Source organism: Ursus maritimus, unplaced genomic scaffold, assembly GCF_017311325.1.
Source record: "Ursus maritimus isolate PB19 unplaced genomic scaffold, ASM1731132v1 scaffold_23, whole genome shotgun sequence".
NCBI lineage: Eukaryota > Metazoa > Chordata > Mammalia > Carnivora > Ursidae > Ursus > Ursus maritimus.
This window is the reverse complement of record NW_024424786.1, coordinates 42,195,464-42,223,306: the sequence shown is the minus strand read 5'-3', so window position 1 is coordinate 42,223,306 and position 27,843 is coordinate 42,195,464. Positions and strand designations below refer to the sequence as shown.

At 60.9% G+C, this 27,843-nt stretch overlaps 2 protein-coding genes and 1 long non-coding RNA gene across 6 annotated transcripts in view; 1 reads left to right on the top strand and 2 right to left on the bottom strand.

Annotated features, from left to right (window-relative positions):
• NDUFS8 (NADH:ubiquinone oxidoreductase core subunit S8) overlaps window positions 1-3,701 on the bottom strand; it is a 4,244-nt gene extending 543 nt beyond the window's left edge. Inside the window, exons 1-5 of one of the 3 annotated variants that reach the window (XM_040639544.1) lie at window positions 3,578-3,701; window positions 2,410-2,510; window positions 2,268-2,318; window positions 1,611-1,700; window positions 1,344-1,516 (exon numbers count right to left, since the gene is read on the bottom strand). In XM_040639544.1, coding sequence (XP_040495478.1) covers window positions 1,344-1,516; window positions 1,611-1,700; window positions 2,268-2,318; window positions 2,410-2,467 — 372 coding nt within the window. In that variant the 5' untranslated portion in view covers window positions 2,468-2,510; window positions 3,578-3,701. Of the gene's footprint in view, window positions 1-1,343; window positions 1,517-1,610; window positions 1,701-2,267; window positions 2,319-2,409; window positions 2,511-3,109; window positions 3,349-3,577 lie in introns of those variants that run through there. The other 2 variants (XM_040639547.1, XM_040639545.1) reach the window with 2 other exon arrangements.
• A 1,117-nt stretch (window positions 3,702-4,818) lies between these two features.
• On the bottom strand, window positions 4,819-20,386 carry ALDH3B1 (aldehyde dehydrogenase 3 family member B1). The gene is made up of 10 exons (XM_040639543.1): window positions 20,265-20,386; window positions 15,603-15,765; window positions 13,557-13,667; window positions 13,310-13,430; window positions 12,893-12,978; window positions 12,370-12,451; window positions 10,166-10,552; window positions 9,603-9,769; window positions 7,016-7,115; window positions 4,819-5,477 (listed from the first exon to the last, which is right to left on the bottom strand). Exons 2-10 carry the CDS (start codon window positions 15,762-15,764, stop codon window positions 5,287-5,289), a joined length of 1,407 nt encoding a protein of 468 aa, XP_040495477.1. The 5' UTR covers window position 15,765; window positions 20,265-20,386; the 3' UTR covers window positions 4,819-5,286.
• Window positions 19,433-27,313, top strand: LOC103679526. 2 transcript variants are annotated; one of them, XR_005837184.1, is made up of 5 exons: window positions 19,433-20,328; window positions 20,455-20,640; window positions 22,410-22,646; window positions 25,933-26,178; window positions 26,287-27,313. It is a non-coding gene; the product is annotated as an uncharacterized LOC103679526 (long non-coding RNA). The 2 variants fall into 2 exon arrangements; XR_572970.2 differs by having other exon boundaries at window positions 25,933-27,313.
• Window positions 27,314-27,843: the final 530 nt, after the last annotated feature.

Sequence of the window (27,843 nt, the reverse complement as noted above, 5' to 3'; positions counted from 1 at the left end):
GCCCCTGTCCCGCTGCCCTAGCTGACATTTTTGCTAACCGCCGGCATCTCCCGCCTGGGAGACTAGGTCTCACAAGGGGAGGGCCGTAGCCTGCTATGTTCACTGCAGCACCTGTGGCCCGGCGGGGGGGGGTTCCCAGGACTTGCTCGACGGCTGGTGGTTGTATACTGAACAACCTTCCCATTTCGCTCATTATCCCCCTTTCGTGGATGAGAAAATTGAGGCTCAGAGAAATTGAGAGGCTTCCCAAAGCCACACAGCAAGCGAGGGGCAAAGCCCAGTCTCGGAGGTAGGTCCTTAACGCTGTTTCCGGGTACGGCCTTCTGCCAGCAGCAAGAAGGCCTGGAGCCTCCCTCGGCTGGAAGGACGTTCAAAGGAGGTTTGCCAAAGGCCCTCGTGTGTCCCCTGGAGTGTAATGCTCACCATTCGGTGGGGCCTGAGGCTGGTAGCCTTGTTTCTTTGTGCCTCAGTTTCCTCATCTATAAAAATGGGGTAATAACCTCTGGGTCCTAGAGTTGTTGCAGAAATCAGTCATGAGCTGGAACAGCGCCTGGTCCGTCCACGGTGCTCACGGCCTGGAGGCCATTACCTCTTCTTGTGCTCCAGAGTCAGAGACATCAAGGCCACAGCTCATGGCCTGGAGCAGCCGCTGGGAGGGGGCGGTCACTGTGTGGACGGTGAGTGACCACAGTGCCAACTGGGGCTCCTGCTGGGGACACCCGAGGCTCTGTCCAAGAGCCTCACCTGGATCTTTCTCCAAGCAGACTCCATACTCAGCGCTGAGCCCAATGTGGGACTCGATCTCACGACCCTGAGATCACGACCTGAGCCGAAACCAAGAGTCGGACACACTTAACCGACTGTGGCACACAGGCACCCGGTTTCCACACTAACCAGCCTGGACTCCGGGTGGTCCGTGTAGGGCCCTCCGACAGAACTAATGCTGGGGGCTCAAAGGACCAGCAACCGGGAGCAGTGAGGGCCTCAGCTGCGGTAGTGTGTCCTTGGGGCTGGTGACAGGCACACACGCAGAGATCCTAAACCCGCTGCTGCATTCAGGCAAAAGTGGAGACTTCCAGGGACCGCTCTGCGGCTCACAAGCCCAGGTTTCACGCCCCTGACCAGATCCCCGAGGGCAGGACCCACAGGTGTCCTGTGGCCTGCTCAGGGCTTCAAGCCTTCCTCTGAGGACTCACTGAGGAACTGGCCTGGCAACAAAGCTCAGAGAGGCAAAGGGGCTTTCCTGGGGACACATACCCAGCAGGGGGACCAGAGTTCGGGTCCAAGGCTGCAGCCTCGCCCTTGAACAGCAGGAGCCGGGGGGGCGGTCAGCAGGGGCTCACCTGAGCGGGGCAGACGGCCTCACAAAGCTTACAGGCAATGCAGCGCTCCTCTCCTGATGGATAGCGACGCAGCGCATGCTCTCCCCGAAAGCGAGGGCTCAGTGGGCCCTTCTCGAATGGGTAGTTGATGGTGGCAGGCTCCCGGAACAGGTAGCTTAGGGTCATGCCCAGGCCTGGGGGCAGCAGGTGCACAATGGGTGGGGGCCCCTCCTCCCTAACCAACTTGGCCCACCCCCATCCTGCCTGGCCCCTTCCCCCAGGGCCCACCTCGGATGAGCTCAGTCCACAGCAGGGTCTGAGCAGCCCGGTCGGTCACCGACTTCATGTCCATCGTAGGTTCCCGCATGTTCACGAACTCTGCAGGGGAGGTGGGCAGAGGGGGCCGTGGCAGGGCTTCTCATGTGCCCATGTCCCCTAGGAATCCAACTCAGGGAGATAAGGCCTCATCTTCCTTCCAGCTGCTCCCCACCCCCCCCCAAGGGCTTGTTGGTTCGTCAAACCTTCCAGCCTCAGCAAGCACCCTGCAAGGCCTGTCTCTGGCTCTGGGCAGTCCTTGCCCACTTCTCCCTGGGTCTGGTCAGCCGTCCGTGCCCAGGAGTTGAGGAGGTTGGGAAAGGGCTTGGGCGGTGAGGTCCTGGCGAAGAGGACGGCCAGCCGAGCCTCACACCTGGCAGCTCCCTCCCTGTCCCACGCAGGGGAGCTCCGAGCTCAGCATGTGGCCACAGGGAAGGCTCCCCACCCCCTCACTGACAGACCCTGCCCCCATGAATCATATTCAGTCTTGATCATCCTTACAGAGTAGAAACAGAGGCTCAGAGAGGGGGAACGTCAGGCAAAGCTGGGACTAGAACCTAGGCCTCCACCCCTGCCTCTGGCAGGTTCATGATCAGGAAAGCCCGAGGCTTAAGGTGCCCCAGGACTCACTGTAGGTCGCTGCAACTGTGCTGCTGTGGAGGCTCCGGCCGGTGGGATGCCCTGGAACGAGAGGGATTACGGTACGCGGCTGCAGCCTCGCGTCGGGAGACTGGGCTCCCCCACACCCTGGGAAAGGCTCCCTCGGTCCTACCTGCACGTGCAGCCTGGGCCAGGGCCCGAAGCAGTGTAGACGTAGTCAGGCAGCGCATCTGCAGGCGTGAAATGGGAGGCAGGCGCAGGTGGGTCCCAGACCTGTCCCCATAGGAACTCTGGTACTGCAGGAGCCCGTCCTCAGTGCCACTGTGTCACCTGGTCTCCGATTTACCCCCATTCCCGACAGAGGCACAAAAGGCCTCCCTGCTCCCAGGTGTGGCACCTCCCAGTCTTTCAAACCTGACCCAGCTCGGCTGGGTTAAGAGGTAGGGAGTGTCTGTGGACCCCACGTCCTATCGATCTCACCTTCGAAGAAATCTTTAAAAGCCATCCCTCCTCTCTCCCTGGACCAGTGCTCCTGTCTCCTCTCTCTCCCCTCCCCTGTTCATCCTCCCCAGATCTGACCCAAATAACATTGCCACCAGCCACCAGGATTGAAAGCTCACTGTGTCAGGCACTGTGCTACGGGTCACACACACTGTCACTTGGTCCTTCCAAGGACCCCACAGGAGGCACAGATGAGAAGCTGAAGCTCGGCCACGTTAAGTGACTTGCCCAAAGTCACACACTGGGGGGGTGGGGGGATGGGACCAGTGCGTGAACCCAGGCCAGACTTCTCCCTTTACATCCACAGTCCACCCTCATTGGAAATCCTTTAAAGGCTTAAATAACCCTCGAGATCAAATTCCTTTTCCCACCATGAAGGTCCTTCTGGAACGGTCTCCCAGCCTGCCAAGTGACCTTGGGTGGGTGAGGTCATCTGGCACGTTTTCTCATCCGTGAAATGGGGGTCATGAGAACGAAGGGGGTTGTACAAGTCCAGAGCCTGGCAGCTAGCCGAAGGTCAAAAGTGACCCTCCGTGACCTGTGTCTTCCCGCGGGCCCATCCCCTCTGACCGCTGACTCCAGCGCCAGGAGCCCGCCAGCCTGACACCGTCCCCGACCTTCCCCATGACCTCCGACCCCACGGACGCGGGCGGGGCATGCGCCTTGGCGATGCCGGTTCCCGGGTCCGCCCGCTGCGCGCTGAAGGACACCTGGACCGCCGGCCCTGAGCAGGCCGAGATGAAGCCCGGCCGCAGAGCCGGCGGGGCCGACGAGAGCACAACACTCGCCCCCGACGCCACACCGTCCAGGCCTTTTAACAGCTGAACCCGAACACCTACCTTGAAGCGCTGTCGCTCCTTCCCTTGCCGAACGGCCTGTCCGCCGAGAGGCGGAGCCTACACTCTGAGACGCTACCATTGGGCCGGCTAGTTTCACCTTTTCCGCGCTCATCTTTTACGGTGTGTCCTGATTGGCCAGTGGCGCCGCGGAAAGAGGCGGGATCCAGAAGCATCTTTCCTTTGATTGGCTAGAGGAGAGCCGACTCTTGAAGTTGCGCTGGGCGCCGCCATGTTGGATTGAAGAGGCCAATAAGCGAGGACTCCCGCACCACTGCAGGAGGGACGTCCGGGGCGTGGCTTAGGAAGGGGCTCCGGGTCAGACCTGGCGCCCTGGGTTGGAGAAGAGCTGCTGGGTCGCTGCGGGGTGTTTGTGTCAACGGGTCTGAGAATTGCGGCCGGCGGTGATTCCGCGGGAGCCGTGCCTGCTCGGTGCTAAAACTTTACCCAGAAGCCCTGTGTGGAGGATTATTCTCGCTTTCCTGATGGGGAAACTGAGGCACGGATTTGTTTAGGAACTTTGCCCAAGCGTTAGAGCTGAAAAGTGCGGCCGCCCGAGTCCCACCTCGATGTGTGTGACTCGGGATCCCTGTCCCTCAACAGCCACCAAACTGTTTCCTCCCAGTGGATTGATTGTGCGGCAGAGGGACCCCGGAGGTTGCAGGCACGGAGAAGGCCCTTGGGGCCAGCTGTATGTTGGTGGTGGGCGGGGAAGTGGGAGGTGCTCTTGCAAGGCGTCATGGATGATGTGATGTCCAAGCTGACTTCGAGGAGGCGTAGGGCAGGTCAAGGGCAGACATGTCTAGCATGTGTTTAGAGGTCCTCTTGAGAAGGACGACTGGCCAAGTGTGGGGACACAGGATCGTGGCAGAGCCCCCCCCCACCCCAAAGAACTCTGTGGGTCCTGACTTGCTAGCCACAGGGAGCCACTCAGGCTCAGGCTGAGGGGTGGCACGGTGCAGTAGCTTTGGGAAGATCAGTGGGTGCACTGACGTTAGGCCTGTGCGGAAAGGGGAGGTGACAGATGGCCCTGGGCATGGTGACCAGAGTGTGGATTGCATGTTCTGCAGCCTTACAGGACCATCAGGACTTGCCCAAAGACGGGACTTGGGAGGTGAGAAGGGGATGTTGAGCCAGGGGCCCTAGGGGTTTAATCTGGTGGCTGAGTGGATGAGGCACCTCCTGAGAGGCCTGAGGGGGGACAGACTGACCCCACCCAAAGGAGGAGACAGGGTGCCTGGAGCTTGGGATCAACAATCTATTTATTATTAAACTCCAGAATGTAATCGTCGCAGTGATCCCTGGAGGTGCTGATTGTGACCGCCTCCGCTGTACAGATAGGGAAACAAGCTCAGGGAGGGCAGGGATTTCTGCCCAGGGCCTAGGCCACTGCAGGTCTACGGCGTGACCTGGACCGGATGCCAGGGCCCCTTCTGCATCCTCCATGGGAAGGGGGATGGCTCAGAGGTGTCCACATCTGCCGGCCTCTGCCAGGGTACCGCGTTGCCTCCCATGCTCCCTCACCTTGCCCTGTCCTAATTGGGGGGGCAGCTGAGTGAGGAGGCTGAGGGCTCACAGAGAGAAGACCCAGGAGGGAGGAGGGCAGGCACTGGTCTGGGCTGTGGTCTTTTCCTCCTCGTGCGTGAGCCCCAGGCCACATCGGCACTAGCTGCAGGCGGCAGGGCCGGCAGACTCACGGGCATCCGCCGGGCTCAGAGCAGGGTGCAGCTGCAGCTTCGGGCCTCCATGGCCACCAGCAGCAGCCTCAGGTTGCGAGGCGAGTAGGGCGGGTAGCGGATGGAGTAGATCTTCTCCAGCCCGGGGCGGCGCAGCAGGCAGGCACGGTGGTGGGAGAAGGTGTCGAAGGAGAACTTGCCGTGGTAGCTGCCCATGCCGCTGGCACCTGTATGACAGCGTGGCACACGGCAGTCAGCCCCGCGGTGGCCAGCCAGGAGGGTGTCGGACAGACCTGGGCTCTGCCGGTCACACACAGTAGGACCTCAGTTTCCCCATCTGTAAAATGGGCTAATCATGAGGCAGTGTGGGTAAAGGGCTTAGCCCCGAGTCTGGCACCAGCAACAACTCGGTAATTGTTGGAGACGCCAGGTGCTGGGGCAAGACAGGTCAAGAGTGTGGATTCTGGAATGACTGCTCAGAGTTGAATCCCAGCCCTGAATTAGATCTGTGACCTTAGCAGTTGACTTCACCATGGTCTTCTCTGTGACATCGGACGACAATCCTAGAGCTGTGGGCTTTGGGTGGGTGTTCAGACCCATGGACACAGTATGTGCTGTGTTGAGTCCAAAGTGTCTAGGTAGGGAGGCCGTCGAAGACCAGGCTTTGGCACTGCAAGTCCAGGGGATCCATGATGGGTGGAATTGAGGGTAATGAGGGAGGGCTTCCTGGAGGGAGTGAGGCCCAAGGGATGTAGAGTTGACCAGAGGACGAGGGTGGGTGGGGGCAAGGGGGACCCAGGCTTAGGGGACAACTCAGAGAGCCTTGGAGGTGGGTGCCCTGCAGGGGAGCAGGGAGAGGAGGTGGGAGCAGGACACCATGGCCAGACCAGGAAGGGCTGGGTCTCAGGAAGTGGTGAGTCAGGGCCTTGCTCAGTCCTGTGGGGAGTAGCAGGATGGGATTTGCCCCCAGACAGACTGCCGCACTTCCCTGGAGAAGCGGAGCCGGGACTGGAGACAGGCAGTCAGGTGGGCTAGGTTGGGGCTCCAGTAAGAGGCCAGCAGTGGGGCCCAGTCCTGGGGGCCCACAGAGCCTGAATGTCCACTCTCAGCGTGCCATGTGCTCCTGTGGCATCAGCTGCCCCCAGGGAGTATCCAGACCCACCCGGACAATTTGCCAGGCCCTGCTGGACAGTGGCCCAGGTGCCTAGTGTGGACATGCGCCAGTCTCTGACTCTCCCATGCCACTGAGGAGGAGGCGGGATCAGAGAGGGACGTGGCTACCCCAGATCACACAGCCATTGGGCTCACGGGGACCAGCCCTGAGGTTTCCTGCCTCGGAGGCCAGGACTCGGCAGTGGTCATGGAGGCTGCTGGGGCCAGAAATCTCCACTCCCCTGGCTTCCCTTGGGCCGGGAACAGCCCCTGTCTCCTGGGGGTGGGGGGGTCACACACCAAGTGCTGGACTGAGGGGACACAGGAAGGGTTCCAGGGGCAGTTCGTAGCCTCCCCCTGGAGTAAAGGGAGCACGTGAGGCCGCCCCGTGTGCGCTGGTGGGCAGACTCGAGGCCGTGCCTTTGGTGAGAAAAGCAGTGGCCGCCCAGGGACAGGGACCACAGTGGTGCCAAAAACCCCAAATGGCATCCCTGTGGGTCCACCTCCACGTGCACACGCAGGGACAGGTCTGGAAGGTTTCTGCGGGATGGAGGTGTTGGGGTGCCCTCAGGCCAGTAACAGCGAGACAAGGCAGGGTTCTGCCGGCACCTACCCACTCCTCCGAAAGGCAGGCTGGCAAGGGTCATGTGCATGAAACCGTCGTTCCCGCAGAAGCCCCCGCTGCTGGTCTGGGCCAGCACTCGCTTGACCACCTGTTTGGCAGGGGAGAGAGCAGCCATGAGGCCTTGTGGCCGGGCAGCAGGAGGCCAGCCAGCCAGCCCGCGGGGCCCCAGGAAGAGTCCAGCCGCCCTGGGAGCTGCAGGACTGGTGTCACAGGTGGGGGGTGTGGTGTAGCAGTCTGCCACTGATCCCCCAACTCCGGACGTCTTTCCTGGTGTTTCCCGAGCAGCTGCTCGAGCGTGGCCCGTGCGGGGTGCTGGGGACACAGACTCAGGGCCAAGAGGGACGCAGGAAGCCCAGCGGTCGCCTGGGGACCTGAAGAGTTCAGGGTGAAATGCCAGGTAGTCAGGGAAGCGACCCAGGGGAGGGATGTGATGTGCCTGCCGCCTCTCAGGGGAAGGGGGCCCCCCAGGCAGAGTGAAGGGCACGTGCAGAGACCCAGGTGTGTGGCCCAGGGACGGCATTTAGATGGGGTGATGCAGCCAGATTTGTATTTTAGAAACATGAATGTGGCCCTTGCTTGACTTAAAGAAGACCTTTTCTCTTTAACCTACAGGTTTATTGGAAGAATGAGAGGGGGAAAGATGAGTAAACACTCGGTAGTCATTGCCAGAAACCTCCGCTATATTTGGGTACGACATGTGATCCTGAGCTAACGGGCCTGTCTGCACGTGGGTAGAGGGAACCGCCCGTCAGGGGGCTCAGAAGTCACATGGAGGCCGGTAATAACAGTGACAGAAGAGGGAGCAGGAGTGTCACCGTGTTTCTCGGGGGTGGCCATGTGTCATAGGTGTGACTTTGTGTCCCCCCGGGCCAGTCAGTGCTGGGCATTCAGAAAAGCTTGGAAGTCACAATGCCAGATGACCCCCTTCCAAAAAACCCAGGTTGCAAAGTTTCTGAAGTTAATATTATCCAGATAGAACAAGGTTCCCTGGAGGAACGGCTGACTCGGGCTGGGCCAGGGAAACACGGGATGAGCCGAAGCATCTCGTGAACCCTGAAAGGAAAGAAGTGGTTTGGAAAACAAAAGGATGGGGGGGCTGCCGAGGGACACAGCAGCCCCCAGCGCCCAAAGAGCGACAACCTGAGCAAGGACACAAGGCGCTGCTGCGTTGTAACCCGGAGAAGCAAGCAGATGCACTCGGGTCCGTGCTGATAGAACTGACTCAAGAGCCAAATCTTTCTTACAGATTCCAGGGGACCTAAGTAGGTGTCCCCCTTCTTCGGCAGGTGGCGCTCAGTCACGCCCCTTCCACGGAAGGTGGGCTGGACTTAGCGACTTGCTCCCATAGAAGAGGAAGGTCTTGTGGTGACACCCCTGGCAGGCAGGGCCTCGGCCTCAGCAGTGATGTGTGGATCTCCATCGCTGAGAGGAGGTCGAGGCCAGCCCTCGCCTCCGTGGTATTCTTTCACGAGACAAATAGCAGACCACTGAGGTTGGGGACATTCTGCAAGGGACCCTGTCAGCACCCCCAAGCTGAGAGGTGGTCACAGCCCAGAGGAGCCATGACAGCTAAATGCAATTTGGGGCCCTAGCTGGGCTCCTGGGGCTGAAAGAAAAATGCAAAATCCAACTCAAATGTGGAGTGTCGTCGTTAACAGTAATGGACCAACCACTGTTTCTTAGTTTTGAGGGACAAAAGGGCCCTTGAATGGGGGAAGCTGGTATCGGGGTATATTGGGACTCCCTGGACTATCTTTGTCTTCTGTAAAGCTAAAATTATTCCAAAATAAAAAGTTTCTTAAAAACATACTGCCTGGACGCCTGGGTGGCTCAGTCGGTGAAGCGTCTGCCTTCGGCTCAGGTCATGATCCCAGGGTCCTGGGATTGAGTCCCGCATCGTACTCCCTGCTCAGCGGGGAGTCTGCCTCTCCCTCTCTCTCTGCCCCTCCCCCTTGCTCATGCTCTCTGTCTCTTCAAATAAATACATAAAATCTTAAAAACAAACCCACACTTTTTCCAATCTGCGAGGGATCTCATGAGAGCTGGGTGGGAGAGGAAGGTGTGCCCTGCGCTGTCGCTGCCTGCCCTGTGCCCTTGAGGCTCCCAGGATGCCCCAGGGCCTGAGCAGGGCAGGGGGCTGGGATTCATTGTCCCTCCTGCGTGTTCTGGCCCTTTATTCTCCCCTGGTCATTCCACTCTGTTCTGTGTGTGCCTTCTACGAGCCAGGCACCGGAAGGGGACATTTGACCACCAGCCGAGATGGTGACGAAGATGGGGGAGGGGGCTGCTGCTGGAGCAGGGACATGAACCCTGGAGACTGTGGCTTAGGTTGGAGGACAGAGGAGGCCCGGCTGCTTCAGGGAGAAAGGACAGTGACAGAACCAAGAGTGCCCCCATCCCAGAATTCCTGTGACTAGTCCAGAGAAGCAGGACCCCCAACCCTCTCTCCAGGCCCCTTGGTCTACACCAGTCCTGGAGCCACCTCCCCTTCTGCTGTCACTACTCCACCATCCACTGCTGGCCCCTGCCCCCACCTCTGTCCAGCCCCCACTCAGCCCTGCCCCAGCCCCCCCACCTGGTTGCTGTTGGAGAAGGCATACAGGGCCAGGGGCTTCTCCCGACGGTTGATGAAGTCGATGGCCTCGTCCAGGCTCCTCACGTTCACGATGGGCAGGATGGGGCCGAAGATCTCCTCCTGCATCACCGGCTCCGTCTCCCGCACGTCCACCAGCACAGTGGGGGCTGCGGGCACAGGGGACGGCTCAGCCCTGGGACGGGGGCTCGGGCAGGGCTCAGGGGCCTTCTGGGGAAGAGAGCGGCCCCGCGGCCCCCCAGGAAGGACGGTGAGGGGTTCTCCAGCCCCGATGTGGGCTGAGGTGGAGCAGAGGTCAGGGAGGCGGGGGCCCAGGCTGAGCTGGGTGGTGCCGCTCAGGGAGCCGCGGGGAGGGGCGGGGCGGGGCGACGAGGTCCCAGGGGCGGGGCGAGGAGGCGCCGGGTGCTGGGCCCAGGCTCGCCGCCCAGGCTCGAGGCCCAGGCTCGCGGACCAGGCGGGCCGGGCCCACGTCCTGGAAGGGCCTTCGCAGGGCGGCCCCGGAGGCCCCGGTGGCGGCGGCGGCGGCAGCGGCAGGGCCGACTCACCGATGTAGCGCTCGCTCTCGTCGCTCTGGCCGCCGATGGCCACGCGGCCACAGCCCAGCAGGCCCCGCAGCCGCTGGAAGTGCTTCTCGCTGATGATGCGGCCCAGGCTCGGGGAGCTCTGGGGGTCTTCGCCGTAGAAGCGGGTGATGGCGCTCTGCAGGGCGGGCAGCAGCCGCTCCTGCGTGTCCGGGCTGCACAGCACGTAGTCGGGGGCCACGCAGGTCTGGCCGCTGTTGAAGTAGCGGAACCAGGCCACGCGGTTGGCCACGGTCTGGGGGTCGCAGTCGTCGTCCACGTAGCAGGGGTTCTTGCCCCCCAGCTCCAGCGTGACGGGTGTCAGGTGCTTGGCAGCGGCAGCCATGACGATCCTGCCCACTCGGGGGTTCCCTGGTCGTGAAAAGAAACCAGGGGGTGACCCTCAGTCACCTCAGCCAGGTGGGATGGCCTCAGCCTGGGTGCTGGGAGCCCTCGAGGGGTTTTCACTCTCTGGCCTGTCCTCTCTAGAGAGGTGGTGGAGTTGGAGGGTGCTAGCCCTCCCCTGGCCCTCCCCTGCCAGTCTCTGCCCCAGGACCTTGCTCACGGCCTCCACCAGACCAGCCCCAACAATGCGGGGTCTATGTAAGGGTCTGCACCTGGCTATGTAGTGGTCTGCACTCAGCAGCAAGCCAGGCCCCTGGCTCCCTCTCCTGACCTGCCTCGTTAGAAATCCAGGAACCCCTTGCCCTGCTTCTGATCCCAGCCTCCCCCTGCCCATGACTCCTGCTGGCATGCCACTCTGCACCCCTCCCCACCTCTCCAGTCTTCTCCAGAATCAGCAGAAACTGCTCTGGTCCAAGGCCAGAGTCCAGCTCCAGGGGCTGCCATTTGGGTCTCTCTGACCTAACCTAGCAGCCCTGCCGCCCTCTCCACCTACCCTTCCCTCTGCTCCTGACCCTTGGCTCAAGGGGCCACCTGCTTGTCTCCACCTCTGCTCTAGGTTGATCTCCAGGGTCTCACAGTCCCCTCCATCCCTCTTCCCCCCACCTAAAGTCCCCCGTATCTTAAGATGTTCCTGCCCATGCCTGGCCCAGGGTCCCGCACTGCCATTTCTGCTGGGATGGCCCTCTCTGGCCACCACAGCCTGGGAGCCTGATGACAGACCTGTGACTATCGTCAGATAAGGAGAGGCCTGGAGAAGTCAGGAGCTAGTGGGAGAGTAGGTTCCGGTCAGTCTGCCGACCTCTGCGCAGGCTGCCCAGGTTCCTGGCTCCAGTCACGGGGGTCCAAGGCCCAAAGCCCACTGAGCTGCCGGGTGGGATGGTGGAAGGTGGGCCGCCCCCTCCCTGGGTCCGCTTATGCTCCTCCAGCCACCAGGAACCTGCAGGACCAGCTGAGGACTCTGCCCACCTGCTTCTAGAGCGGGCTCCCTGTCGGCCAAGGTGGGGGCCCGTGGGCCCTGTTCCGGGCTCGTGGAGGCTCTGGGCGGGAAAGGCAGAGACAGCACTGCCCCTGCTCTGACGCGGACAAGGTGCGCAAGGCACGAGGCCAGGGAGCAGGAAGGCTCAGAAGCTGCTGTCTGCCCCGTCTGCTTTCTCTGTCCTCCAGAACCTCGGCCAGGTACCACGGCTCCCGGCCTCCCTGCTCCTTCGCCCTTACAGAAACGCCCTCTGGTCACTTGAAGCCAGGTGTCTGGGCCTCATGGGCACATGCCAGAGAGATGGCAGATGACCTCGGAGAACAATTCTAACTGAGGGCCTGGGAGGAAAATCCAGCCTTCCCCAATCCTGGTCCCTGGAGTGACCCTGGCTGGGTGCCACGGCTCTGTTGTTACCTTGGCCTCCAATCCCTCATCTGTCCAGCTCTCCACAAGGCCCCTGGGTCAGTGGGGTCATGTATAAGGTCCCGAGGCCAGTGGGTGGCACATAAGGTCCCAGGGGCACCTGGCACCATGGGAACTTGGCACGGGCAGATGCTGTCATCCATGAGACTGTGACCAGTGAAGGGGCCACCAGAGGGTCCTAGGGGTCAGGGTTGCTGACCGGCTCTAGGAGCACAGAGCAAGCTTGTCCTGGAGCCAGTCTGGCTCCTTCCTGGCTGTCTGTGTGCCTGGGTCCCTGCGGCCTCTCTCAGGGTTGGGGACAAGACCCCTGAGGGGGTGGCTGGGCTCGACCAGCCCCCATGCTGAGCCCTGCAAGCCCCGCCCACAGCAGGCACCCCAGCCTCACCCGTGAAGAAGATGTAGTCGAACTTGTGCTCCAGCAGCTGCCCGGTCTCCTGGGGCCCTCCCAGCACCACGGCAAAGCAGCTCTGCAAGGCGGAGTGGCAGACGGCACCCTCTGGGACCCCAGCCTGGGGAACTCACAGGGCTGCCTGCGTGTGTGGGACTGCCCCCCCCCTTGCCTGGCCTGACCCACAGTTTCCAGGGCTCTAGATGGGCCAGATGGGAACAAGGGGGGAGCAGGGAGCTGCCCAGGATCCCCAGCAGAAGCAGCCCAAAGGGCTGGGGTTGGGGGGAGTGGAGGCCAGCGTGGTCAGGGCTGACCAGAAGGCAGATGGGAGTCCCCGGGGACACGCTCCTCAGAGCACAGCTGTGATCACCGCCCCTCTGTTTCACTCAGAGGGAAGGAGGCGGAGGGAGCAGTGACCTGGCCATGACCACACAACCCAGAGGAGGCAGGATTGAGGTTGGAACTCGGGTCCCTCCCGAGGGGACCCTGCTCAGCTCGGCCCACTCCATGCCCTGCTCACCTGGTCCAGGTATCGGGGCAGCACCTCGGCCAGGATCTTTTCCGTGCTCCTGCTGAACTCCGAGGGCTTCAGCACCACGCAGTTCCCTGCAGGGCATGGCAGGGCGGGGCAGGGCAGGGGGAGCTTTGGGAGAGGGGTGTCCCCTCCCATCTCCATTCAGTCCTTACACCTGCAGGGCAGGTGCCATCCTCACTCTTCTCCCAGGTGAAAATCTGTCTCAGAGAGGTGACTGACAGGCCCAGGGCCCCACCGCCCAGGGATGGTGGGCCAGGGATGGTGGACCAGAGATGGTGGGCCAGGCGGGGGAACCAGCTTTTCTTAGCCACCCGTTGCCAGCTCCCGGCTCACTGGCTCTGTGGGCCACCAGGAGGCCCGAGCGGGGGCAGCGGGCAGCGGGAGGGTGGGAACCGCTCTCACCTGCAGCAAGGGCGCCCACTAGGGGCACCAGGGTCAGGTTCAGGGGGTAGTTCCAGGGGGCGATGATGAGTACCAGGCCGAAGGGCTCCTTCCGGATGAAGGCTGAGTCCAGCTGTGTGGCCTGGGCCCGGGGCCAGCGTGGTGGTGAGTGGTGGGGCCTCGAGACTCCCAGCCCCTCCGCGCCACTCGCACCTGGCGGGGCGCCCGCGCGCCCTCACCCCCCCACCCTCCCCCGGGGCCTGCTCACCAGGTTCTTGGGCACTTTCTCATCCTTCATCCAGGACCTCAGGTTCCTGAGGGCCAAGTCAATCTCGTTCTGGCTGATTCTGATCTCAGACACCTCCGCCTCGAAGGTCGACTGCAGGGGGGAGACAGGGGCAGGGTTCGGGCTGGGGGGCCCCGGGGGGCATGTGACATCTTAGTTGCTCCTTCATTCATTCACTCCTTGTTCAGTGAGTGCTTCCAGTGCTCAGGAGCCCTTCCTGTGCCGGGAATGCAGCCGTGACCGAGAGCACGGAGAGCCTGCCCCGCAGAGCTGACGTCGTGGGGGGACAGTCACCAGAGTGACACAGGGGGAGGGAGACAGAGACTGCTGGAGTGTGTGCGTGCGCACATGTGTGTGCATGCGTGTGTGTGCGTGCATGAATGCATGAGTGTGTGCGCCTGTGTATGCGTGTGTGTGTTTGCTTTGCTTTATACAAGATTATCAGTGGCGGCCTTTGGGATGAGGTGACTTCTGAGCAGCAAGGATCAGGAGGAAGGGAGCCCATGGATACCTGGAGGCAGAATATTCCAGGCAAAGGGCATAGTGCGTGCAAAGGCTCTGAGGTGGGTGCAGGCTTGCTGTGTTCCTGGTTAGCAAGGAGCAGAGCGGGTAAGGTGATGGCAGCAGGCAGCATGGGTGAGGACTGTCGAGCAGAGCACTCTGGTTTCATAAGGGCGAAAACAGATGATTCCAGAAACAGCTGATGAGGAAGCCTGGGCCTCACCTGTCTACAGTCCCGGGGCATCATGGTTAAGAGCAGGTCTGGGGACACCGAGAGATGGCGCAGGCATCACCGGGAAGCTACACCCTCAAGATAAGTCCTTGTGGCCATAATTTGCTGTCCCCAAGGGATGACCCTGGATGCCGTGAGGCACTGGTCTCAAAGTCCTTGGCTGCTCTGGGGACAGGGCAGACACTTGGCGGGGTGCCTGTGAGACAGGAGGGTCCCAAGGAAGCTACTGAGGGACCCCTAGCTGGCACCAGGGTGTCTATCGTGACGTGGGTGGGGCCAGCAGGCCCCTTGGAAGGGCGAGACCTCACCAGTTGGCAAAGAGCCATAGGCCTGGCCCTGAGGAGTTTCAGGTGTTCAGGGGCCGGTGGAACACAGGGGGTGGGTCTGGACACTGTGGCCTTGGTGGCAAGTGCAGAGGACATTTTGTCCAGAGAAGAACCCCCTGGACAGCTGTCCTGGGGCAGGAGCAGCCAAGCAGTGGGGCCCTGTCGGCTGAGGGGGTGGGAGGCTGCCCGTAAGCAAATGCATTGCCGTGGCTGCTGCTGGAATTGGGAGGAGCCGAGCCCTCAGGCCTGTGGGCTTGGAGAGAGGCCAATGACGACGAAAACTTTTCTTAGTGAAACTGAATTCATCCATGGCCTACGAGGGGCTACATGGCGTGACCTGCCTCCCTGGACCTCATCTTGTGTATATCTCTGCGTCTCTCACTCCCCTGCAGGTATGCTGGCCTCTCTGCTGCTCCTCAAGCACAAAGGCCGCTTGCCTCAGGGCCTTTGCACATGCTGTGCCCCCTGCCATTTCCTCCAATGTTCTCCCTCCTGCAGGTCTCTGCTCAAATGCCATCTCCTCAGAGAAACCGCCCCTGCCTACCACATACAAAACCTGCACCTGGTCCTCCCTCTTGCCCCTTTCACACTGGAAGTGTCTCTCCGTGGCCCTTGAAACCATTCAGCGTGTTATACAATTAGCTCTTTATTGTTGTGGCGTGCCTCTCTCCAGAAGGCAGCTCCCTGGGCACAGGGACTTTGTTTTACTTTCTGTCGTATCCCCAGAGCCTAGAACAGTAGACCCGGCACATGGCAGGTGCTCAGTAAAATGCTGCGGAGCGGATGAGAAGGGCGTGGATGGACGTGTGCCCAGGAGGCGGTCAGGGCACAGGGAAGGGGTGGGGTTTGCTGGGTGCTTCGTCCCCCCTCAGGGAGGATGCTGCAGTCCCCATCCTGCGTGGGGTCCACCCCCCCCCGCGCCCCGCCCCGCTACCCCAGCCCCCCCAGCCCCCCCTCCCCCCCGCCCACCTTGTGCAAGTCCTGCGCCAGCGCCTCCTGCAGAAGCTGCTTGTTCTCCTGCAGGAAGCGCCTCAGGCCCTTGAGCTGCATGGCCCGGAACTCGGCAGGTCTGGTCCGCCCCGAGCTGAAGGCCTCCTGCAGCCGCCGCAGGGTGTCCGAGAAGGGGTCCATCCTGCAGGGAGGGGGCGGTGTGGGCTGGGGCTCCCCACCTTCACGGGCAGTCTCCCCGCGCCCCTGGCTGTACCTCCATGGGCTCCCCGACGCTCCTACAAGGACTCACGGTAACCCCAGAGGGCCGGGGCTGCCCCCTCCCCCCTCCCCACACGGACCCACAGCCCCTTCCCCTTGGCCGGTGGGCAGGAGAGCCCTGGACCTTGAAGGGGGCGCAAGACAGGGCACGGGCTCGGGAACAGCTACCCCGCAGCCCCTAAGGGTAGGCAGGCAGCCAGGGGACCTCGCTTCTTCCTACCACACAGAAATTAGCCCCAAGCCATGGCGCCCGTCCCACTAGGGTGCTCCTCCTGGAGATGGGGCAGCCCTCCTCCCTGCCAGGCCTGCGTGGAGTACCCAGGAAGAGTTTGATTAGTAGAGGACAGTCCTCCAACGGCCACCGTGGCCCCCCCGGGGACAATCCAGACACAGAATACACTGTGCCTCCTGCCCCTGTCCCGGGGGCACGGCCTGGGGAAGCCGGGCTGGCTGGTGGCGGCTCAGGGAGCTGGGTGACCTGGGCGGTGGCCTCCGCTGTCTACGTGGCTGTCACCAGCCCCAGTGTTGGAGGAGCAGGGAACAGTGGGGGGCAGGGCAGGAGATCCGGGTGGGGCCCCCACATTCCCCCGGGCCCCCGCCTGTTTACTTGAAGCTCATCAGAGGAGCAGTGTGACGTACTTGCTTCTTGGCCTGGTGCCAAGGACCCGTGGGGACCCTTTCCTCCTGCCCTCTCTGACTCCCTTCCCTTCAGGCCTCAACTTGGTGAACGCCTCCCCTAGGCAGCCCACCCTGATTATTCCCTCACACGGGGAGCAGGTTTCATCCTCTCTCCTACTGGCCCCTCTTTGCCTACCTACTTGAGTTCGGTCTCAGTGGCTCAATCCCCTTATCTGTCAGGGGGGTAAGATAGCGCCCACCAGCTGACAGGCTGTTTTTCAAAGATGAGACCATGCTGTCCAGTTCTGAGCCCAGGGCCGGGCATCAGCGCGGCCAAGGCTACCAGCTGTTGTTAAGTGGCTACCCCACGGCCCTCAGATTTCTGGAGTGATCCATGGCCCTGAGAGCTGAGCCTGCTTCTGCCAATAGGATGGTCTGGCCAGAAGGGCACTCTGTGCTGAGGGCCTGGCTGGATTCCTGGGCATGATGGGGGCCAGGCTGACCCCACAGGCCTCCTGCTCTGGTCAGGAGAAACTGAGCACTTGCCTGGGGGCCTCCAGAGAGGGTGCCAGTGTAGCAGAAAGGGGACATTCTCAGAGCCCCTATCGGCCCCAGCCTTGCCCCCAGACCCCACCCTCCTTCTTGGAGGAAGGGGCGCTGGCCAGTGGAGAGCTCGGAGCCGAGAGCCCTACTGGCCCCCAGAGCTGCCATCTGGGCTTGTCTCCCGGCTCGGCCTCCTACTGGTCTTATGACCTTGGGCAGGCCACTCATCTCTCTGCCTCAATTTCCTTGTCTGTAAAGTGGGGACGATAATAGCACTTGCCATGGTCCTGAAAAGTAAATGACGTAAGGCCCCCTAAAGTGTTGGCCGCTGTGCACATGCCACGGGCCCGAGAAAGGTCAGCTGCGGTTACGATCACTGAGGACCTAACAAGTCTTTCTTTCTCTCCACCCGCTGCCACTCCTTGTTCTGTCTTCCCGGCACCTCCGGACCCCTGCCGACGGACGCTGAGAGCAAAGCACACCCACCTCACCTGCCTCCCCAGGGTTCTCTGCCCTTTCATAAGCTATGTGTGCAGAACCCACAAATATGTAAGGCACGTAACTGGAATGGCACACCTCTGGGCGAGGGGAACAGGGAGGTCTGTGGGGGTGCAGGTCTGGACGGAACATTCCAGCAGCCTCTCCTGGCAACACTGAGGCCAACTCACCCAATATTGCCCCCCCCAGGTTGGTCACTGAGGGACAAGGGGTGCCTGTTAGGGGATGGGAAGCTGGGCACCGCCCAGGTGTGCCCAGGAGCCCAGGAGCCCAGGCCACCTCCTGCCTGGGATCTGGGGAAGCCTGGGCCTGTGACCTCACAAAGGACACACAGATGAGGGGCTTCCTGGATCGGCCTGGGCTGGGGTCTTTGAGCCCACCTCCACCCCCCGACCCCGCACCCCCGACCTATGTGTGATACTGTGGAAGCCCGTAAGGATGTGGAGTGACACTTCCTGTGCCTGCGTGACTCGTTTGACCACCATGACAGCCTGCCGAGGGCACCGTCTTGTCCCCGAAAGGAGAGGGACACCTCGGCACAGAGAGGGCAAGGAGGTGGCCCCAGACCACCCAGCTTCTCTACATTGGAAATCGGGATGCAGAGGAATCCGGAGGAACAGAGGGCTGCCCACCCCCCACTCTTCATCCCCCTATGTGGCAGCCTGACCCCTGGGGAGAGAGGACACCTCTGGGGCTGGCCCGAGCTGCAGACACAGGGCCCGTGGGCTGGGGCGCGTGGCTGGACTCGGGCGGTGCCCTCGCTGGTTGTACCCTGCTCTCTGCCTCTGTCTCCTCACTATTTCACCCTGCTTCCCCTCGTGCCCTCCTCGGGCTGAGTGCTGAGGTCCCAGGGGCTGGCGGGCCCAGGGGTCCCCCGCCTGCTTAGGGGGCCCCAGCTTCAACCACCTGCTGCACTTGGGGGAGTTGCTAAGTCAGCAGAAGAAGACAAGGGACAGGCCTCNTTCCCTTGGCTTGGAGGCCAGGGGAGGACAGGCCACATCCCCTCAAGGCCTGGCCCTGGGGACTCGAATCATCATAACGAGCAGGTGCTGGCCGCATGTGCCCGCAGGCACCTGACGTGGCCAGCGTGGGTGTCCGCACGGCGCCCCTGGGGGCAGCCGAGGCCCAGACAGGCCGCATGGTGTCAGGGAGGGGTGAGTCAGCTGGGCACGCAGGTCGGCTGGCTCCAGAGCATCACTGGGAATCTGCTACCCCGACCCCAGCCTTGTACGGGGGCCAGTCCTGCTGATGAGCTCTCCGGGCCACAGGCCCTGCCCTTCTCCCCACCCAGCCTCCGCACACTCTGTCCTTCTCTCCGTCTCGGCTTCCTGAGCTGTCCCGGACGCTTCCTAAGAGAACCCCCCCGCCACCTTTTTTAAAAGTAGGCTCCATATCCAGCGTGGAGCCCAGCGTGGGGCTTGAACTCACAACCCTGAGATCAGGACCCGCGCTGAGATCAAGAATTGGATGCTTAACTGAGTCCCCCAGGCACCTCCCTAAAAGCCCCCTTTTGCTACAGTGTCAGGGCCCAGTGATCTGGGGGCGAATCCCGGCAGCCCTGTTTGTGAGCTAGGAGTCCTTGGGCGGGTTGCTCAGCTCCCCTGTGGCTCCCCTTCCCCATCTGGGAAGTGGGGATGGTGCCTGTGGCTGCCGCAGGGTGCTGCTGGGAGAAGTCAGGTGCGCAGGGCTGTGTGCGGCCTGAGCCCTTACGGCCTGAGCCCTGTGAGTGCTTGGTGACGATGGCCCTGAAGGAGCATTATTCAGACAGACCGCAAAAGACAGCTGCGCCAAGGGGGCTTCAGGGAGGAGACCCTGGGGTAGAGCCCAGCGTGGGCACCAGGGAGGCAAGGACATCAGCCCGAGACCCACGTGGGGGCAGGGATATGGAGCTGGCCAGGGTGACGAGACAAACATGGGGCTCTGAGGGTCTGGGGGACCTCAATCAGGCTGTCAGGGGTGGAGGGCACAGGGCCGGCCTTGATGACCCCACAGGTCCTGATACCCCAGGGTCTCCAATCTGTTCTCCCCCTGGAACCTGAACCTGGCTTTTCAGGGGCTCTCCAGAAGCTCTGGCAGAGTCCCCTCCCTACAATGGGGGCTGGGGAACTGGAGATCAACCCTTGGACTGTGGGCTGAGCCAACACCGGCCCCACCCCACAGAGAGTCCCCCAGTGCTGAGTCCCTCTGACGATCAGTGCCTCCTCCAGGCAGGGCAGTCTGGCTAGTCCCTCCTTCCCGGACCCTGGCAGAGCCTGCTCCCAAGAATGGGACGTCCCAGAGTCATGGGTACCCCGGTCCCAGCACCGGGCTCGCCCAGCAGTGCCCAGAAACTATGCCTTGCCAGATGGATGCTTGCCCCACCCCCCAGCCCCCGCCAGGGATGGGGGTGCATTCCCTCCTGGGGCAGCCGGGTCCAGAGCTGGGGCCCTCAGTCCCCGAAAAGATGTGCTGTAACCCCAGTGAGAGGAAGACGGCGGCCCAGCTCAGACAAAATGAGGGTGGCTGCCGGCCACCAGCCTCAGGAGCCCCAGAGCCTCTCAGCCCCTCCCTCTCCGGCTCTTAGGTCCGGGCAGAGGGAAGCGCCTTCCTCCTTCCCTTTTCTCCCTAGCAGGCAGAGGAGCTCCGCAAAGACAAAGCCAGCCTGTGTGAGCGGCCACCAGCGGCCAGGCAGCCCTCAGCCTGGTGTCCCCGAGCAAGCCCACCAGCCAGGTCGCGGGCCCTGACTGCTGTCTGCTGTATCCCCGCCTCCCCGGGACAGCGTACCTGAGGCCCTGCCAAGCTGCCCTTCCTGCTGGCGGTCCCTGCTCTGCCCCGCTGCCCTGTCGCGGTAGGAGTCGTTATGAAACGTCCAAGGCTGGGCGGGCCCCTGGGGCGGGGCTGCCCTGGCCGGGAGCCTGACCTCGGCGCTGGGCCGGCTGGAAGCTGCAGGCGGAGACTTCATTACCTCTCTCAGGGGCCTCTGGATCTTCTCCTGGACCACAGAGAAGGAGCCCGGGCCCAGAGAAGGCCAGCACGAGTCCAGGGCCACACAGCAGGTCTTCAGGGAGCTCTGAGCGGAGGGGTCCAGCCCAAGGTCTCACCAGACCCAGGCGCAGCTGGAGGAGGAGGAGAGCCCGCGGCAGTGGTCCTGGGAACTAAGGTGTGGGTGGGTTCAGGTAGCCTGGAATAGCGGGGAAAGCCCTGCCCCCATCCCACCGCACCCCTCCCGCCCCCGTGAGCCTTGGTTTTCCAGACACAAAATGAAGGGATCAGATCCAAAGACAGCAGGACAGCGTCAGGGCCCACGCGCACCGACCCCGTTCCCTAGCTCTCCCCGCATCCGTGTCCAGTGCCACCTCATCCAGCACCCCTCTCAGAACATGTCACCCTGGAACCTGACATCTCCCAACGAGAAAACAGCCCCAGAGAGCGGACCTGACTTGGCCACACAGGGCATGAACGGCAGGGCTGGGAGCCACACTGGAAGATTGTCGCTCAGGAGCGGAGGGGCCATGTCCATCCCCAGAGGTCCCCTCCCACCTCCCAGGGCAGCGCCCCACCCTCTGCCCTCTAGGACAGCTGTCACAAGTGTCACCATGGCGGTTCCTATGGTCTTACTCCCCCGGTGTCTGAGCTGTGCCAAGGGGGCCTGTCCTCTGTCCTCCCGCCGCCCCCACCCCAGGCACACCTGTCGGAGCCAGCACAAAGGGGGATGGTTCCCGCGCAGCTGCTGGTGTCAGACAGGCGGGTGATTAGGTTACATGTGTGGGGGCAGGAGCATCCTTTGTGCCATCGCCCCGCGCCTGCCACCCTGGGCCCACCACTGCCCTTCTGTCTTGGATCCCTGGGTGTCTGCCTGGTATCCTGGCCTGGGGCCTCTGGGCCGACCCGGCACCTGGAAGATGCTTCTCACCGCCCCGGCCCGCCTGGCTCCCCCTGCCTACCTGGGGGACAGGAGAGGTCTCCGGGCCCACACCGGCTCTGGTTGCCCTGGAGGCTTCAGCCAGCTGGGACAGGGGAAGGGGCTGCAGAGGCCCCCGTCCTCTGCATGGGATGGAGCCCCCAGCCGCTGCCTGTCACGTGGCTCAGCATGTGACAGCCCTGCCCTGCTGTCTGGAGCTGAGCCAGGCAACGGCAGTGGCAGAGCCGGCACCAGGCGGGGCTGGGCTGGGGCTGAGTCTGACAGCCCTTAGTCAGGAATCAGGCCCAGAGAGGGGCAGCCGCTGGTCTAAGGCTACACAGCAAATCAGGGACCCACCTGGGGAGGTAGTGGTGGGTGAGATGGGTGTTTCGAGATCCTGAAGGGACCCTTCCTGGCCAAGAATCACCTTGCAGGACCACCCGGGAACTTGTCATGAACGCGGGAACAGCCTGGGACATCTCCAAGGAGGCCTGGCCTCCTGGCAAAGGGGTCCTAACCTGGCCTGGCAGTGAAGCTCCCCCAGCCTGAGGGGGCATTGCCCCTTGGGGAGGAATAGTTACTCTCCCCCTCTCCGGGTTGGAGGCCTCTATTGATCCTCGAAGGTCCAGGGGCTCAGTGTGGTCTGGAGCTCATGTCCCTGTTGTAGAGAGCTCAAGATAAGTGGGGAGAGGTCTGTGTGGGGTACCACCGGGAGGCACACTTAGAGCCGGCACTGATGGGCGACGGGTTCTGCCAAGGACCCAGGTCGGCCAGGTGGGGTGCACTTTGGGGGAGCACAGAGGTTAAAAGAGGGGACACAGAGGCCTCGCTCCCCCACATTTGCCTCAGCCCTGTGCTTTGGCAAGTCCTCCGGGTTTTAGTTTGGAAGTTGGGATGAACTGACCATTACCGTCACCTTCTGCCTCCTTCTCCAGGGTAGAGAGGTGGGGGAGGGTGGGCTGGTCATGGGTTATGGCATCAGGCAGGCTCATTAATTCACTCATTCGTTCATTTCTTCCCTCCCTCAGATAGCTGGTGAGCCTGGCTCACGGGGCCTCAGACCTGCCAGGACCATCTCACCACCTTGCCTGCTGACAGAGCCTCAAACCAGGCCCCTCCGCCCACCTGCCAAGAGGCCTTGAGCAGGTCGTGGCCCCTCTCCTGGTCTTCTTCACTTCCCCCCTTGTGAAACGGGGCTGACTCTGCCTTCTCACAGGCTGCTGCAAAGGAGAAATAGGAGTGCATTTGGAATCATCCGGTATACAGTAGGTGCTCAATAGGCACGTATGCCTTTCTGCCCTTTTCCTGCCCTCCCGAGGGAGTGGCCACCCTGGCCTTGTCCCCGAGGCCCTGCCCCCAGCTTTCTTCCTTGTCTTTTGCCTAAGAGGCGAGCCCACCCCAGCTCTTCTCCCCCTCACCGCCTCCAGTCTCCCCTCAGAGACCAGCAGGACCCACCGTAGGCACACAGTTCGAGGCTGCTGGCACTCGGGGCACGGCCGGCACGTACTCAGCGCACCTCGACTAAGCACCCAGGGTGTGCTAAGCACCGTGCCAGGCGCTCCACACAGATCCTCATGGAAGTCTCAGACACTGCGGTCCCAGCTCGCGGGAGAGACAACAGCTCAGAGACACGCAGTGACCGGGGCAGGCACACACAGGAAGAGTGACAGAGGGGGATTCTAGCCCAGCCAGGCCCACAGTGTTTCTGGGGCACCCTGAGCCCTGGCTTAGGAGCCCACGGGGTCACCCTCACTCCCGGGAGCCTCATCACTCGGCTGAAAGCAGCAGGCACTGTTTCTTGGGCATTTGCTCTGCCAGGCACCGGCCGGGTTCTTGGCACAACTCCGCTTGGGGACCTCCCAACAGCCTGTGATGAGTGTCATCCCCAAGGCTTTTAGTTTAAAAAATGGCAGAGTCAACTCCATGCGGGGGAAGCGGCGTCAGGTGAATGAGTGGCCCAGCGAGGCCCTCTCTGGGACGCAGTGTGGAGTCACGCTTCGGTTGCCCCACACGCCCCTGGAGATGATTCGCGGCATCCAAATTGGGAGCAATATTTCTTTCTTCTGATTGCTTTTCTGTAAAGAACATCCTAGTATATCATCATGAGAACAAAAAATCAAACCTATTAGAGAGAAAATAATTCGAAAACTGTTGCGGGGGGTGGGGGGATATGGCTACTCATCCCTGGGGACTCGACAGTGAGTGAGTGCCGTGAGGCCTGGATGGGGTGGGAGGGGTGTGCTGCCCTCACTCAGTTCTCGGTCTTGTAGGCCATGGTGGTGGCGTTCATCCGGGTCCCCCCATGCCCGCCTTGGAGGCAGTCCCAGGCCTGAGGGTCGAAGGGAGGAAGTGGTGTCATCAGCCCCCAGAGGGTCAGAGGGACCCAGGAAATGCTGGCCCACGATCGGGGCTCTGGGATCCTGGCAGAGCCAAGCTGCTGCCCGCGTGCCTCCTTCTCTCCACCCCCAATCCTCTGCCAGCACCCGAATCTAAGCAGGGAGCCTCTGGCTCCAGTAGTTGAAAGCTCTTGTGTCCAGGAGCAGTTTGCCCAGTCTGCTGAGCCAGACGTGGTTTTGCTGCTAGTGTCTGGGCATGAGCAGATTTGGAGAGCCCTGGTGCCCCAAGTGCCTGCTAACCACTTCCTCTGGCGTCCCCATGCGGGAATGCTAACAAGACCAGAGTTACTCATTACTCAACTTGGGACATTTGTACGTGTGTTTTTCATGTCTTTATTTTTTAAAAAAAAGGAAATGATATTTTTTTCTCATTTAAATGTAAATATATTTCCTTTTTGCTTTTAATAAGGTTAGAATAGTATCATTAAGCACTGGGCGCCATAATATCAGGTTTTAAACCAAACTACCAGGACCTCCCCCTAAAAATGTTCTGAAATGAATTGATCTTAGTAAAGCAATTTAAAATTAAAAGTCACCAGGGCGCCCGGGTGGCTCAGTCGGTTGAGCATCCAACTCTTGGTTTCAGCTCGGGTCTTGGTCTTGAGGTCGTGAGCCCCGCGTCGGGCTCTCCACTCAGTGCGGAGTCTGCTTGGGATCCTCTCTCCCTCTCCCTCTGCCCCTCCTGCTCATGCTCTTTCTCTCTCTCAAATAAATACATCTTTAAAAAATAATAAAAGTAAATTAAAAGTCACCCAGACCACAGAAGGAGTCCATGTGTAACAAGGACTTTTTTTTTTTTTTTTACGAGAGAGAGCGCATGTGTGAGTGCAAGTAGAGGGGGTGGGGCGCGGGGAGGGGCAGAGAGAGAGAGAGGATCTCAAGCAGACCCCACACCCAGCTTGGCACCCCATGCAGGGCTCGATCTCACGACCTCGAGATCATGACCTGAGCCTAAATCAAGAGTCAGACCCTTAACTGACTGAGCTACCCAGGCGTCCTGACAAGGACTTTAATTAAATAATTCTGGGCCCCTAAACTGTACAGTAACCTCCTCTATAGGCCTGAACTGTGACCCAGAGAAAGCCTGCACTCTCATGGGAAGTTAGAATCTAAGAAGCAGCCACAGAGCTGCTGGGCAAGACCACGTGTCACACCATGGAAGGTTCTGGGACAGATGGGTGCTGGTATTTTCCTTATGGAGCGCAGACCATGGGCTTCCTGGAACAACGTGTCTGCTCCCCTGTTACCTTCTCTTTGCTTTCTGGTTGTTTCTTAAAACACACTGCTTGATTTCCTCTTGGGGACCTTCTGGTGGGAGATTAAAAAAAAAAAAGAAAGAAAGAAACCCAGAGAGTTCTGAGTTGGCCTGAGACATTGGCTGTTCAGCGAACCTTGCCCCTCTCCCCCTGAGCGGAGAAGCCCACCTTAGTGACCTTTACCCTTGGACCACACACACCCACTCAGGGCGTGGAAATGCCTCACACTGTCTGTGAGCTGCTCCCCCTGCCTCACGGGCCCACGACAGACGTGGGCTCTTGGGCCCCAGTTTCAAGAGGCCGCATCTCAGAGCTTCCTGGTCCCTTCTGAAGTCACCCACCTTCCCTCTCTCCGTTCATAAGACTTTTGTGGGCCTGCCCTCTTCCTGATGTAGGGACAGCTGAACACTTCCCGTCTTATCTCTCTCCATAACAACCGTCTGGCCTGGGGTACCTCCTCTCTCGCGCCCCAAAGGTGTGCTCCGGCATCCACGAGGCTTCCGTTCCTCCGGCCCCCACCGCCCCGTTTTTAGCCAGTGGAAGTCCTTTTCCGCTTACTGCTCTTTTGTACGTGGGGAGTAGCAGGGTCTGTGCAAGGCGAGGTGCTGGGGTTTCCCACACTAATGCCAGAGAAGACCGGATACCCAGCTGGGGGGATGCCCTGGGGATGCTGCTCCAGGGAGAGAGGGCCCTTCCCCAACCTCTTCCTCCCTGGCTTGTCCTGGGTTCTTGGTCACGGGTGCTGGAGGGGACGTGGCTGCCAGCCCAGTGCACTTGGCTTAGAGGGCCTCAAGGGAAAAAGGGTTTTATAGACCACAGATGCTAGTGTCTACCCAGACGCAAGATGGTTTTAGAAGGGGAAAGGGCTCATTCTTGGCATCCTCCTTACTCTCCTGCAGAGCCTCGGGACCCCCGCCTCCTATTCCCTGCTCCACTGAGCTCACTCCCTGACGCCATACCGCCCACCTCATGCAGCCATCTTCCCTCCTCCCGGCCACGTCTCCTGCTCAGCCACCGAATTCTGCAGGACTGCATCCTCCTGGGGGCATCAAAGGCCCCCCCAACCAGCCCCATGACCTCCTGGACCTCTTCATCCCTTCCCACCCTGCGCCACCAGCACACCTGGGACTTGGTCATCCCCCAAGGTAATGAACCCCAGCGTCCATTCTCTGACCACAGCCTCCTGGCCTCCTGGCCTCCCAGCCTCCCGGCATCCACTGCCTCCCTGCTGTCCTGTCTCTTCCTGCCCCTAGACCTCGGGCCGCCCTCCCTCCTGCAGCTTTTGTAGCTCCTACTTCTGGGCACCTCGGGCACCACTCCACCTGTCTGCTCACCCCACATCTGCACCTGGGCGTGGTCTGGAGAAAACAGCAGCCGGAAGCCTCTGCAGATCCACGCCCTCCACACCCCCAGCCCCCTGCCTTCCCAGCAACCCTTTTGAGGCGGGTGTATGTCACCCATTCACTCACTTACCCACCCATTCACTAAGTGCTGGCACAGTCTTCTGCGTGAGGGGTACGTGGTGAGCATCTGCCAGGGATGGGGTGGGGTAGGGTGGGGTGGGGTAGGGTGGGGGAAGAGACCATTCAATCACAGCAAACCAGGAGGGGAAGAGTCAGAAGTGGGACTGCCAGATCATATGGCAGCTCTACTGTGAGTTTTCTGAGGAACCCCCAGACTAGTCTCCAAAATGGCCGGCCCAGTTTATCATCTCACCAAGAGTGCACGGGGTCCTTTTTTCTCCACATCCTCGCCAACACCTGTTATCGGTTGTGTTCTGGATTCATAGCCACTTTTCCAGGTGTGGTTTTTATTTGCTTGTCTCTGATTAGTGATGCTATGCACCCCTTCATGGATCGGTTGGCCACTGGGATGTCTTCTTTGGGGAAAAAAATGTCTAGTTAGTTCTTCTGCCCGTTTTAAAATCAGAGTGCTTGTTTTTTTGTTGTTGAGTTGTATGAATTCTTTATCGATTTTGGAACCCCTTACCTGATACGTGCTTTACAAATATTCTCTCCCATTCTGTAGATTGCCTTTTATTTTGACTGTTTCTTTGCCAGTGCAGAAGCTTTTAAGTTTGATGTCGTCCCACCTGCTGATTTTGTGTGTGTGTGTGTTGTCCGTGCTTTTGGTGTCATATTCAAAGGATCTTTCCAAGACCAATGCTAAGGAGCTTCTTCCCTGTTTTCTTCTAGTTTTACCGGATCAGGTCTCATGTTTAAGCCTTTGATCCGTTTCAAATTAAATTTTGTGAGGGTATAAGATGGGGGTCCAATTTCATTTTTCTGCGTGTGGTTATTCAGGTTTCCCGACACCACTTGTTGAAGAGTCTGACCTGGGAACTGTATATTTTAAAAAGCTTCCGAAGGGTTCCCAACCAGGGTGATAGCCAGTGCTGGGAGCCTCAGCTCTTACAAGGCAAGAACTTCGTGCACTCCCTGCAGCCCAGACCCAGCAGGAGGGCTCTGGACCTGCCGCAGGGTCTTCCCACTGGAGTCCAGTAGCCACCACTAGCTCAGCCTCCCATCGCCCCGCCAGAGCTCTCACCTGCAGATGTCAAGCTGACACTGGGGAGCGCGTGGGAGGTGGGCATGGGCTGGCAAGTCCCGTGCTGTGGGAGCCCTGGGTGGGGCTGCTATGGGGGCTCTTCGCCGACCTGCAAAGACGCCGCATGGGGCCTGGAGGTGGGGCTAGGGAGGACCCTGGTAGCACCGAGGGGAGCCTATTGAGGGCCTGGCACTTTTCTAAGGCTCTGCATTCATTTAGTAATCCGGTAACAACCCTGGCAAGCAGTGCTGAGTGAGAAAGCT

Bases quoted from the DNA above. Each gene is read 5' to 3' on its own strand.
- ALDH3B1 (XM_040639543.1), bottom strand. From the start codon at position 15,764: ATGGACCCCTTCTCGGACACCCTGCGGCGGCTGCAGGAGGCCTTCAGC. The intron at 13,668-15,602 runs GTGGGCGGGGGG...TCCCCCCTGCAG, and splicing joins TGGCGCAGGACTTGCACAAG to TCGACCTTCGAGGCGGAGGT. The intron at 10,553-12,369 runs GTGAGGCTGGGG...TTTCACGACCAG, and splicing joins CGACTACATCTTCTTCACGG to GGAACCCCCGAGTGGGCAGG.